At 42.9% G+C, this 14140-nt stretch overlaps 1 protein-coding gene across 1 annotated transcript in view; it reads left to right on the top strand.

Annotated features, from left to right (window-relative positions):
- Positions 1–14140, top strand: part of KDM5B (lysine demethylase 5B) — a 92423-nt gene that overhangs the window by 41405 nt on the left and 36878 nt on the right. The window contains exons 5-11 of the mRNA XM_021064567.1: positions 1688–1822; positions 5545–5641; positions 6822–6931; positions 8364–8522; positions 9244–9363; positions 11035–11193; positions 13196–13377. Coding sequence (XP_020920226.1) covers positions 1688–1822; positions 5545–5641; positions 6822–6931; positions 8364–8522; positions 9244–9363; positions 11035–11193; positions 13196–13377 — 962 coding nt within the window. The remainder of the gene's footprint in view (positions 1–1687; positions 1823–5544; positions 5642–6821; positions 6932–8363; positions 8523–9243; positions 9364–11034; positions 11194–13195; positions 13378–14140) is intronic.

Raw genomic sequence — 14140 nt, 5'->3', positions numbered from 1 at the left:
CTTTTCTAGGGTGGCTTCCACGGCATATGGAGATTCCCAGGCTAGGGGTTGAATTGGAGCTGTAGTCGCTGGCCTACACCAGAGCGACAGCAACACGGGATCTGAGCCACGTCTGTGGCCTACACCGTAGCTCATGGCAACGCTGGATCCTTAACCCACTGAGCAAGGCCAGGGATTGAACCCGCAATTTCATGGTTCCTAGTTGGATTCCTTAACTACTGCGCCATGATGGGAACTCCCTAAATGATATCTTTTTGATAACAGAAGGTTGCTGATTATCTTTGTGTATGTTTGTGTGTGTGTGTTTTTCTAGCCGCACCTGTGGCAAATAGAAGTTCTTGGGCCAGGGGTCCAATTGGAGTTGCAGCCACAGGCCTGTGCCACAACTGCATCTGCAACCTACAACAAAGCTTATGGCAACACCAGATCCTTAACCCACTGAGCAAGGCCAGGAATCTAACTTATATCTTCATAGAGACAAGGTTGGGTCCTTAACCTGCCAAGCCACAATGGGAACTCCACTGGTTATGTTTAAAAAAACCACAGGATTGTAAAACTTAGAAAACTTATCGGATTCTGTAGTTCCTGTTGTGACTCAGCGGTAACGAACCAACTAGTGTCCATGAGGATGAGGGTTTGATTCCTGGCCTCACTCAGTTGATTAAAGATCCAGCATTGCTGTGGCTGTGGCCTGTGTGGGCAGCTGCAGCTCCGATTTGACCCCTAGCCTGGGAAATTCCATATGCCACAAGTGTGGCCATAAAAAGCAGAAAAGGAGACTAGAAAAACAAAAGAAAATTTCCTGGATTCCGCATTTCATTACTGTAAACATTTTTTATTTTATTTTTTAATTTTTATTACTTTTTTATTTTTATTTTTTGTCTTTTGTCTTTTTACAATGCACCATAGCATATGGAGGTTCCCAGGCTAGGGGTCTAATCAGAGCTGTCGCTACCCAGTCTATGCCACAGCCACAGCAACAGCAATACCAGATCCGAGCTGCATCTGTGACCTATACCACAGTTCACGGCAGTGCCGGATCCTTAACCCACTGAGCAAGGCCAGGGATCGAACCCGCAACCTCATGGTTCCTAGTCGCATTCCTTAACTACTGCGCCATAATGGAAACTCCTGTAAACATTTTTAAATGAAATATTCTGATTATGGAAACATTTTGTGAACATATAAGGGGCCTTTAACAATTTGGGCCTTCAGTTGACAGTTGCAAGCAATAAAAATTTCAGCTGCCTTATGGGGGCCACGTTGAGCCTGATATGGCTTGTTGTAACCTGTTGACATCAACAAATGAATTGGGAGTTTCTGCCATGATGCAGGGGTTTAAAAATCCAGCTGCAGCACCTTGGGTTGAAGTGAACTTCTGTATACTGTGGGTGCAGCCATAATACATTTTTTTAAAAATACAATGAATTGAAGCAACACCATTCAGCTGTTGAAGTTCAAACCATTAACACTTGTAATGTTGTATGTATGATTGGTAACTGCAGAGTTGTCGTGTCAATTTAGATGTAAAAATTGGCATTCCCAACCAATTTTAAAAAAAGTAAAAATTGCACACCTGTTGTTTATTTCTATAAATAATTGTAAAATATACCCTGCAAAAATTCAGTGAAATTCTCTTAAGATTAAAAAGGGGGGAGATTCATCAGTATAATTGTTTTTTTTCCAGTGTCTACAGAAGCCAAACCTGAACACAGACACAAAGGACAAGGAGTACAAACCCCATGATATTCCCCAGAGGCAGTCTGTGCAGCCCTCGGAAACATGTCCCCCAGCCCGGCGAGCAAAACGCATGAGGGCAGAGGTGAGCACCTCCTCAGGTTGATCAGACAGCTCTCTAGCCACGGTGCTAATGCCTGTCTGACACTGGATTTCTCAGGCGTGTGCTCCTTGTAAATTGAACTTTATTAACCTCCCAGAGGGATGCCATGTGTATTCTAGCTTTTTCACTTCTAGCTTTGATTGTACATCGAAGGGGCGAGGAGCTGAAGAATTCTTAAGTTTATGCTGCCCGGACAGTCAGCTGCCAAATTGCTAATGGTCAGGGCCTTTAGATGAGTTCATTATGATGGTATTTGGTTGGCCTGTTAACCCTTGTGAAGTTGGTCAGTATGTATTGGGGGTTAAGGCTAGGGGGTATGACATTGGAGATTTTTTTTTTTTTTTTTTTTTTTTTTTTTTTGGTCTGTCTTTTTAGGGCTACACCCAGGCTAGGGGTCGAATCAGAGCTGTAGCTGCCAGCCTGCACCACAGCCACAGCAATGTCAGATCCAAACGGCATCTGGGACCTACACCACAGCTCACGGCAACGCTGGATCCTTAACCCACTGAGCAAGGCCAGGGATCGAACCTGTGTCCTCATGGAGGCTAGTCAAATTCGTATCTGTTGAGGCACAATGGGAACTCCAGAGGTTAGAGATTTTTGCTGAAAACTTTTTTTAGCAGAGATGTTAGGGGGTTGTGAAAGTTATTTTTCTCAGACTTCCTCTAAAGGAGTGTGAATCTATGGCAAACATTTATGCTAGGACAGAAATAACTAGGCAGGAAGCGGGCAGGGGATTTAAAACCCAGGTAAAATGGAAATGAAGCATTAGGGAGGTTCAGGAGGAGTGAAAGACAAATTGCCTTAAGAATTTTCAACTCAAGGGATTTCTCATGGAAAGGGAAAAGAGCATTTTTCCCACACAAAGGTGTGAAGGTTTTGGGTTCCTGCCTGTGTGTTTTTTGTTTGTCTTTTGTCTTTTGTCTTTTTTAGGGCTGCACCTGTGGCAAATGGAGGTTCCCAGGCTAGGGGTCCAGTTGGAGCTATAGCTGCTGGCCTACACCACAGCCACAGCAACGTGGGACCTGAGTCATGTCTGTGACCTACACCACACCTCACGGCAACAACGGATCCTTAACCCACTGAGCAAGGCCAGGGGTCACACCCCTGTCCCCATGGATACTAGTCAGTTTGTTAACTGTTGAGCTGCGACGGGAACACCTCCTGTCTGTCTTTAATGGGCATGTGAGTATGAGAACTTGGTGATTAATATATTAGAAACAGTTTAGAGCTGGGAAGCCTCATGGCTTTCGTTGCATTTCTAAATCAGTCTCTGGCTATTTAATAATTATTGGTGAGGATGAAAAACCATTTTGGTCTCTGAGGAAATAGATTAAATAAGAGAATTGTTTCTCACTTAGTTGAGTTGGACATATGAAAAAATCTTGCAACTTCACTTTTTTATTTTTGTCTTTTTGCCATTTCTAGGGCCACTTCTGTGGCATGTGGAGGTTCCCAGGATAGTGGTCTAATCAGAGCTGTAGCCATCGGCCTACACCAGAGCCACAGCAACACGGGATCCAAGCCGTGTCTGCAACCTACACCACAGCTCACGGCAACGCTGGATCCTTAACCCACTGAGCAAGGCCAGGGATCGAACCCAAAACCTCATGGTTCCTACTCGGATTCATTAACCACTGAGCCATGGTGGGGGCTCCTCAACTTCACTTTTCTGGATTGAGATTGCCTCAGAATAGGACAACATGGGGTTTTTTTTGTTTTGTTTTGTTTTGTTTTTTTTTTTAAGTGTTTAACTTTATTTATTGATTGATTGATTGATCTTTTCTGGGGTTGCACCCGTGGCATATGGAGGTTCCCAGGCTACGGGTCTAATCAGAGCTGTAGTTGATGGCCCACACCAGACCCACAGCATCATAGGATCCGAGCCGCGTTTGCGACCTACACCACAGCTCAGGGCAACGCCGGATCCTTAACCCACTGAGTAAGGCCAGGGATCGAACCCACAACCTTATGGTTCATAGTTGGGTTCATTAACCAGTGAGCCACAATAGGAACTCCCACAATGTGGTTATTTAGAAATTGTTTTTTTATTTTATTTGATTTACAGTGTTCTATCAACTTCTGCTGTACAGCAAAGTGACCCAGTTATACATACATATATGCATTCTTTTTCTCATACTATCTTCCATCATGGAGAACCTGGTTATGTGAAGCCCACAAGCAGGCTTCAGGTTTATTCATTGGCCACCCCACGGCATATGGAGTTTCCCTGTCTGGGATCAGATCTGAGCTGTGGCAGCACCAGATCCTTTGACCCACTGTGCCAGACCAGGGATCAAACCTTTGTCCTGGTGCTGAAAGACACCACTGATCCTGTTGTGCCATAGCAGGAACTCCTGTTTGAGTACATTTTGATCTTTAAATGTGTAAGACATGCCGTGCCATGGATGCCTCTGTTTTGATGAGACTTTTGTGGTGTTCCCCTGGGAGGGATTGTGTTAGTAGGGGCCTTCTGAGTGCGTGGGCACAGTGTGCAGACCCCTTTGCTCAAGTGTCTCAGAGCAGACAGGCTCTGCACATCAGTCAGTACAAGCACTTCAGTAAACACTGGAACTGAGACTGCCCTACACACTGTCGCTGAGAAGGGAGCCCTTGACTCAGTTATCATGAAGAGTAGTTTGTAATAATGGTTCACTGAATTAATGGAAGGTTGCTATGGAAGCTGAGTTTCCCTTGAATGCTGTCAAACTTTGTTCTGGTTTTTTTTGTTTCATTTTGTTTTATTTTTTTCTTTTTAGGGCTGCACCCTGGGTATATGGACACAGGCTAGGGGTTGAATTGGAGCTACAGCCGCCGGCCCACACCATAGCCACAGCAACATGGGATCCGAGCCATGTCTGTGACCTACACCACAGGTCATGGCAACACCAGATCCTTAACCCACTGAGCAAGGCCAGGCATCAAACCCACAACCTAATGGTTCCTAGTCGGATTCGTTTCCGCTGTGCCACGACGGGAACTCTGAATGCTGTCAGACTTTGAAAGAAGTCAGCAGATTCTTACAGGCAAATGAAATTAATGGCCTTTACATACTTCTTTAGGATTTGGTTTAGTGATGACTGAATAAAGCTTAAGTTGTGTGTAGGTGAGAACAGAGTAACTTCCAGGAGGGAATAAAGGCTGTTCCCAGTTTGGGCAGTAATACTTCCTGTAAGTCATTCCTGATCCTTTGACTTTTCCCTGTTTTTTTGACCTTTTTAGGTGAAGAATACTCTTTCAATTTCTAAGATTCCTCATTCATTCCTTAAGTAATAATGACATTAAGGGTGGGATTTCTCCTTTAAAGGGAGAGGGAAGTATGTTTTGAAATGTCCTATTATTATTATTATTATTATTATTTTTTTTTTTTTTTTTTTTTGTCTTTTTGTCTTTTTAGGGCGGCACCCGTAGCACATGGAGGTTCCTAGGCTAGGGGTCTAATTGGAGTTACAGCTGCCGGCCCACACTATAGCCAGAGCAATGCCTGATCCTTTACCCACTGAGCAAGGCCAGGGATCGAACCCACAACCTCATGGTTCCTAGTCGGATTTGTTTCTGCTGAGCCACAATGGGAACTCCCCAAATGTCCTATTATTAATAAAAATAATTTATAAACTTATAGTCACCTTGAGATTCCAATTGGATTTTAGAAACATTTTTTCTTTTTAAAGGAAATATTCACGCATATGATAATTTTTTTTAAGGCCATGAATATTAAAATAGAACCAGAAGAAACAGCAGAAGCCAGAACTCATAACCTGAGACGTCGAATGGGGTGTCCAGCTCCAAAGTGTGAAAATGGTAAGAAAGTTCATCTACAAATAGGAAGGAATGAAGAGTAAATAAGGAAATAATCATTTTTTCTGGTAATTAAACATTGGAGCAACTCTTACATATTAGTTGCTGAGTTGGGCCTTGAGACATAAAATCTTAATCGATTAATATCCTCGTACTCATTAAGTGACCAGTAGGACAGGTTAAACAGATTAATATATACATGTTAGAAATGTGATTGAATCTCTCAGCTGTCACTAGTTGCTGCTTAGAAATTTGCATTAATTGTAAAGAGTGATTTGTTAGAAACTTTGAACATCTGATAGGTTTGTTTCAGGCTTGGCAGGCAGGCATGCTTTCTAAATCTGAATTTTAATTGGTAAATGCTTGAAAGGCTAGTGCTTGATGTCAGTCCCTGAGAGGTGGATTTAGCACTCTTCTTGAGAGAAATTTTATATATGCAAACACAGAGTAGTTAAGAAGTTATTAAAATTGGCTTTTCTTAGTGCTTGGTGAGTTAGTGGGAAGGCAGTACAATGTAGTGAAAAGTAGATGGATTTTTTTAAAAAATACAGAACTGAATCTGAATCTTGGCTCAACCCTCTAGTTGAATGACCTTTGGGATATTTCCTAACTTTTAATGTCAATTTTCTTGTCTTTGAGACAGATTTGTTGCATAGGATTAAATAATTTTACAGAAAGGATTAGATGATGGAAAGCATTGCACAGTATCTACTGCAGGATGGCTCATTAATTGATATAGCTATTGTTTTAGCCAAGAATCTCAGTCTTTGGAACCAGGACTTTGTAAGAGATTAATAATGTCAGATCATGGAAGAAGTGCTGTTGGCGAACACTCAGTCTCTCATAGTCCAGATCAAGAGGAAGTTGCTTTCGTCAGTATGTGTTATGCTTTGGTTTTAAGACCTTATTCTCAGCTCCTCCTTTAAAAGTATACAACTTGAGCAGCATCTCCAGAAGTGCTCATATCTTGGAATTTGAATGGTGTGAGAGTTTGTACTTTACCATTACTCAGCACTGAGTCCTTGAACTTAGGGACTCTAGGTGCTGAGTTACTAAGCACTCGCTCAAATGAGGAGAAAGAGGAAATTGTGTCCAGGATGTGCTTTGGGAGGGAGGTGGTGAGGGAGGGAGAAATCTGGAGAAAGCATAGCAGAGAAGCACTAACCTGGACGGCCTCCTGCAGAGAAAGACCTGAAAAGCAGCATCAAGCAAGAAGCCCTTGAGAAGAAAGAGTATGTTATAGAAAGTGAGAAGGAAAAACCCAAGAGTCGAGCTAAAAAAACCACCAATGCCGTGAGTTAACATCTTTAAACATTTTTATTACTTCATTTATACATGGTGCCTTACTTTTAGGACTATGGGTTCAGTGTCTGACAATGGAAAGATCTCTCAGGGGGGTTTGTGGTATCAGTTTACAAACAGAGACACATGAATGCATCATGAAGATAGCAGTAATATCTGGGGGTGTTGACAGCCATTTTTCTGGAGGATATTGAGTTCATTACCACATAATGGTGAGCTCGATCCTTTGGAGAACTGTTCATAAGTGACAAGCCCACTTCCACATGATGTTTCCCAACTTTTCAGCAAGGAAGGAAAAAGCAGGGGGTAGGAGGATAGGAGGCGAGGACCTGGCAGAGTAGGAGGTCTGGGGAGCTGTTTACTCAGATGGAAACTAAAAGTAAGGCTCTCTCGAGTTCCTGCTGAGCTCTGGGAGTAGCTTGACAACAGTGCTTTCGATCTTGGAATTCAAAGTTATTCCAATTAAAAGTTCCCATCATAAGTATCATCTTCCCCTTCCCCTCCACAAAAACAGAACTATTAGAAAACTGCAGAGCCCAGTTTTTATTTGCTACAGCAAAAAGACTGGAAAAGTGGGATTCCCTGTTTAGTTGCATTCGTAGCTTTCTCTTACTGGGTATTAGTCTGCTCAGGCTGCTGTAATGAAATACCACAGATAAGGGCTCAAAAACCAGCAATTTATTTCCCCACAGTTCTGGAGGCTAAAAGCCTATGTTCAAGGTGAGATCCAGGTGTTTGCAGACTTGGCTTTTTCCTGAGGCCTCTGTCCTGGGCTTGAAGATGAAGGTGGTCCTTGTGTCCTTTGTGCTTTCATGCTTTTTCCTCTGTGTGTATCTGTGTCCTGGTCTCTTCTTCTAAGGACACCAGTCATATTGGATTAGGACCACCCAAATGATTTCTTTTGACCTTAACTACTACTTTAAGACCAAACACAGTCACTTTCTGTGTACTAGAGGTTAAGGCTTTAGCATGCGAATTTTGGGGAAAGAGTTCAACACATAACAGAAAATGAATGTGTATTTTTATCACTGTGTATTTGGGGAACTTTTTAATGGTAACTCTTTAATTGGAATGTAAAGTGGTGGAGTTTCTGCTATGGCACAGTAGGTCAGTGATCGGGCTTGTTTCTGTGGAGAGGCTGGTTCACTTCCCTGGCCTGGTGCAGTGGGTTAAGGATCTGGAGTTGCTGTGGCTGTGATATAGGTTCCATCTCTGGCTCAGATCCAGTCTCTGGCCTGGGAATCAAATGCTGCAGCTGCAGCCCCCCCCTCAAAAAAAGGTCCCTTAATAGAGGGTGAAACATTTTCATTTGAAGCAGGTTGGGAAGACTAGATTATGCCCCAGATCCATTTCATTCTTAGAATTTTACAGACTCAAATAGTACCTCATGTCCCTTTGTTCTGTACCCATTTTCATGCTGCAGGTGGACCTGTACGTCTGTCTGTTGTGTGGCAGTGGCAGCGATGAGGACCGGCTTCTCTTGTGTGATGGGTGTGATGACAGTTACCATACCTTCTGCCTGATCCCACCTCTCCATGATGTTCCTAAGGGAGACTGGAGGTGTCCTAAATGTTTGGCTCAGGTAGGAATTAATAGAGAGGTGGCATTAGGAAGTGTATTGCAGAATATTTTTTCTTCTTGTTTGGGTTTTAGATTTGGCAGTTGATAATAATGAGGCCCATGACAAAAACTGGGCCAGACCTATAATAGGAAGATGGTCTCGGAAGTAAGCTGCACAGCTGTACAGAGGTAGAAAAATGTCGTTAAAAGCTACGCTTTAAAAAATTTTGTTTAAGGGAGTTCTTGTCGTGGCTTAGTGGTTAACAAATCCGACTAGGAACCATGGGGTTTCGGGTTCGATCCCTGGCCTTGTTCAGTGGGTTAAGAATCCGGTGTTGCTGTGAGCTGTGGTGTAGGTTGCAGACAAGGCTCTGGATCCTGTGTTGCTGTGGCTCTGGTGTAGGCCAGCAGCTGTGGCTCTGATTAGACCTCTAGCCTGGGAACCTCCATATGCCGCGGGAGTGGCCCAAGAAATAGCAAAAAAAAGACCAAAAAAACTTTTTTTGTTGTTTAAAAACATTGCATGATCTGCAAAAATTCTTAAACACTGAACAACTTAATAAATAACATCATAGTCTATAGATAATGTAAATATTTTGATGTACATGCATGCAAACGAATGGAATTACACAGATGGAATTCCATGACACAAATAAATAGTAATCTGTTTTCTCCATGTATATGAAATGTAAGTACACATATATAAAAATAAATATTTTTCCTTTTTCTTTGTTTTTTGACAGGAGTGCAGTAAGCCACAAGAAGCATTTGGCTTTGAACAGGCAGCCAGGGACTATACCCTGCGTACTTTTGGGGAAATGGCAGATGCATTCAAATCTGATTACTTCAACATGCCAGTCCATGTATGTGCAGGGGCACTGCTTTGTTTTAGGATTTTGCTAACTTTTGGGCAAAAGTATATCTGAAGACATTTGAGTTGGTGCTTATCTCTGGTAGTCATTAGCATGTTCAATGAAAGCTTTAATTTGTTTGGAAGTGTTAAAACGTCACAATACTTTCCAGTGCATTCTGATTTTTCATGTGATTTCTCTACAGATAGACGTTTGACAAAAATGAGCAACAGTAACAGAGTATCAAATAAAAGGATAAACCACCAGCAATCCTTTCAGCTCAACAAATTAAAACATCACAAAATGTATTATATGACTCATAGGTGTCAATCAGTGTGCTGTGCATTGGGGTCATAGTTAAAATATTGTTAGCGTAAGTTAGCACTGTAAACTTTAGGATGAGTCTGTTTTATTCACGTAGAAGCATCAGCATTTAATGGTCCATCAAGTGAGTAAACCAAGATGAAATGGTTCCCTACCATAATTCTGTATACTTAGGCTATATTTTTTTCTCACTGACAAAATGTTACAGCAAACATTGTATGCATCTTTTTAGTTGAATTCTTAAGTATTTATCCGTTTTTTTCTGTCTAATAGCTCTATTGTTTATAGGACCCCAGCAATGTATGAACGAACCTGTTTTCCCCTAACATCATTAACGTTAGTTGTGAAGTTACTTAAAATGTTTGCTTATTTAATAGGCTTATAAATTCAAGTTATATTCCTTTTGAATTTTCCTTTCATTTGACCCCTCATGTATTACATGTTATTTCCCCACGTGTTCACTTTGCTGGTGCCTATTCTGGCTTTTCCATTCACTTTAAGGATGAGGAGTTTGAGGTACAGGCCTCTGGCCTCAAATCAGGTTAACCCCAGATTGTAAACACTCAGCCTGGTATCTCTACACTCAGGCCTGCAGCTGTAGTCACTCTACCCTGTCTTTTCATCCTGGCTGCCCACACTCCTGTCAGCCAGGTCACATGAAAGGGTGGACTTGGACATTCCAAAAGATAAAGCATCGTTCAAACAGCTAGGGAGTTCTCATGGCTCAGTGGTTGACGAACCCGACTAGCATCCATGAGGATGCGGGTTCGATCCCTGGCCTTGTTCAGTGGGTTAAGGATTCAGCGTTGCCTTGAGCTGTGGTGTAGGTTGCAGACTTGGCTCAGATCCTCCGTTGCTGTGGCTCTGTTGTAGGCCGGCAGCTACAGCTCCGATTTGATCCCTAGCCCAGGAACCTCCATATGCCGCAGGTGTGGCCCTAAAAGACAAAAAACTCCAAAAAAAAAAACCTCGAAAACAAAAAAAACCAGCTAACTATTGCTACTGAACAGTAATGTGTTAGGTTCTCAAAAGAGAAAAACATCTCTAGTTTTTAAATCTCAGCACCTTGCTTTCCCTGACTCCCTTTCACGTAGTAGCTAGGTTGTTGATAGAAGAACACGAATTCAGTCAGTTCTTACTGTCTTGGTTATAAAACTCCTTTTAGAAAATAGTGTTCACAGTTGAACTGCTGAGAGCTAATTGTGGACGAATTGGGGCATTATGGACGCAGTTTTTCCTCAGGCTGCTACACTCTGATTCCTGTCACTTAGCTTATCTTATTAGTCACATTGGTCATGGGCAGTTTTTAATTGTCTGAGAAAAGTCATTTTCTTCTCATCCTTCTTGTTTTGTTTACAGATGGTTCCCACAGAACTGGTTGAGAAAGAATTTTGGCGACTGGTGAGCACTATTGAAGAGGATGTCACTGTGGAATATGGAGCTGATATTGCCTCCAAGGAATTTGGCAGTGGCTTCCCTGTCCGAGATGGGAAAGTCAAGCTCTCCCCCGAGGAGGAGGTAGGCCTGGCATTTAAACTTGGAGGGACAGAGTCTTCTAAAGCTGATCATTCAGCATACCATTGATCCAGAGGGCAACCTTTCTACAAAAAAGATGTGTAACTTGGAACTTGAGTTATTAATTGAAATTCTGTTTGGTTGGCTTGAAGTAATTTATTATTACTTTCAGCAAATCCTTAATTACCAGGTTTTTAATGATTTCAAGAAAAGTAGGGAGTTCTGTGCTGGCGCAGCAGTGATGAACCTGACTAGTATACATGAGGATGTGGGTTCAATCCCTGGCCCTACTCAGTGGGTTAAAGACCCAGTGTTGCCATGAGCTGTGGTGTAGGTTGCAGACAAGGCTTGGATCCCACCATTGCTGTGGCTGTGATGTAGGCCAGCAGCTGCAGCTCTGATTAGACCCCTAGCCTGGGCATTTCGGTGTGCTTCATGTGCAGCCCTAAAAAGAAAAAAATAAAATCTGAGGAATTAGGACCAGACTTATTTATCTTTGAATTTCAGTGTTTATAAGTATATTGTTTTTAACAGTGGGAAGAAAATTTACAGGAGAGTTTCTATTCCTATCCTAGGAATAGAAGAAAGTTAGATTTGGGGTGTTGGGTAAACTTTAAAAAAATCTAATACACATAGGAATTCCCATCATGGCTCAGTGGTTAATGAATCTGACTAGGAACCATGAGGTTGCGGGTTCAATCCCTGGCCTTTCTCAGTGGATTAAGGATCCGGTGTTGCCGTGAGCTGTGGTGTAGGTTGCAGACACAGCTCGGATCCCGAGTTGCTGTAGCTCTGGTGTAGGCCAGCAGCTACAGCTCTGATTAGACCCCTAGCTGGGAACCTCCATATGCCTCAGAAGCGGCCCTAGAAATGGAAAAAAAATAAAATCTAATACACAGAAAAGTACATAATCATGTGTTCAGTGTGGTGAATTTCCACAAAATGAAAACAATGATGTAACCAGATTTAGAACAAGAAATAGGACCAAAATAGGACCAGGGAGAGTTCCCGTCATGGCACAGTGGTTGACGAATCCGACTGGGAACCATGAGGTTGCGGGTTCGATCCCTGGCCTTCCTCAGTGGATTAGGGATCCGGCATTGCCGTGAGCTGTGGTATAGGTCGCAGACGCGGCTTGGATCCCGAGTTGCTGTGGCTGTGGTGTAGGCCAGTGGCTACAGCTCCGATTCGACCCCTAGCCTGGGAACTTCCATATGCCGCAGGAGCCGCCCTAGAAAAGAAAAAAAAAAAAAAAAGAAAAAAAAAAAAAGGAAAGAAATGGGACCTGACTGGGACCCTGAAAGGCCCCCCACCCCACCCCACCGCCTTGGTCTTCTCTCTCTCACTCCTTTCCCTGTAGCAGAACAGCCAGCAACCACTCTCTCAGGATGACCAGCTATCCTGACCTGTAACGCCATTGACTTGTTTGCCTATTTTTGAACTTTAGGTAAATGGTCTTATGCTGTGTCTATTCCTTTAAACCCCTAGCTCTCTGTGCCCCAAAGAGTAGACACAGTACATGAGTGGCTTTGTGGAGAGCACAGAGCTGGGCAAAAGTCGTCTGTGGGCATTAAGGAGTAAACATGGTGGTCTCTCCTCATTCTTTTTATTTTGAAGGAGACTATTTTTCTGCCAGCTTTTTTTTTTTTTTTAATTGCTTTTTAGGGCTGCATCCGTGGCATATGGAAGCTCCCAGTCTAGGGATCAGATCAGAACTGCAGCTGCCGGCCTACACCACAGCCACAGCAACACCAGATCCCAGCCACGTCTATGACCTACACCACAGCTCATAGCAATGCCACATACCCGACCTACTGAGCGAGGCCAGGGATCAGACCTGCATCCTCGTGGTTACTAGTCAGATTCATTTCTGCTGCACCATCACGGGAACTCCCTCTGCCAGCTTTTTGAAACAATCAGAGTTCCAAAATGTTAGCATGATAGAGCTAAACCTTTATACTGTTTTTTTTTTTCCTTTATAGTATTTGTATCTCCTTATTTTTAGGAATATCTTGATAGTGGCTGGAATTTGAACAACATGCCAGTGATGGAGCAGTCTGTCCTTGCTCATATCACTGCTGATATATGCGGCATGAAGCTTCCTTGGTTGTATGTGGGAATGTGCTTTTCTTCATTCTGTTGGCATATTGAAGACCACTGGAGCTATTCCATTAACTACTTACACTGGTAAGAGTTTCAGATAACCTAGGAGTAGTGTGCAAGCTGGGCTGGAAAACTTATCGTTTCATCTCAGATGTGTCTTAGCTCTTAACTGTGACATGTCTGAACTGTGTCTGAAGAGTAGTGAGCTATTTTTCTTCCTAAAGATTTATCACTGCTCTTGGAATGGGCATCCTGACAAGTTAAGACAAAGATTCTTAAGAATCCTTAGGAAATCCTGAAACCCTGAAATTACACATGATTTTCCAAGTATAACATGCTTCTGGGGAGAAGATAGGCAGCTTTTCCCTAATTGTCAAAGAAGTCTTTACTCAGAATGGTTAGAAAGCATTGAGTGTTATTTTCATTATGAAAACCCTATTCTGGTTCAGTGACACTGGCAGCCCAGATGGCCCTTTGGGGGAGGATTGGAGTGTGGTCCCAGTAGAGTGGGCTTCAGTGTGCGTTTGTGTGTGTCTGTGTGTGTGTGTTGCGTTCAGATTAGAGTGTGGTCCCAGTAGAGTGGGCTTTGGTGTGTGTGTGTCTGTGTGTGTGTTTGACTGTGTGTGTCTGTGTGTTGTGTCTGGAGAGGCCAGAGAGGGTATAGATGTTTGGACCTTTTTCAATTTTTTAAACTTCATTTTTTTTGTTTTGTTTTGTTTTTTGTCTTGTGTCTTTTTAGGGCTGCACCCGCGGCATATGTCATTCCCAGGCTGAGGGTCCAACTGGGGCTCCAGCCACTGACCTTCGCCAGAGCCACAGCAACGCCAGATCCGAGCCATGTCTGCGA

Source organism: Sus scrofa, chromosome 10, assembly GCF_000003025.6.
Source record: "Sus scrofa isolate TJ Tabasco breed Duroc chromosome 10, Sscrofa11.1, whole genome shotgun sequence".
Classification (NCBI taxonomy): Eukaryota; Metazoa; Chordata; class Mammalia; order Artiodactyla; family Suidae; genus Sus; species Sus scrofa.
The sequence above is the reverse complement of the archived record's forward strand: the minus strand, read 5'-3'. Positions and strand labels throughout refer to the sequence as shown.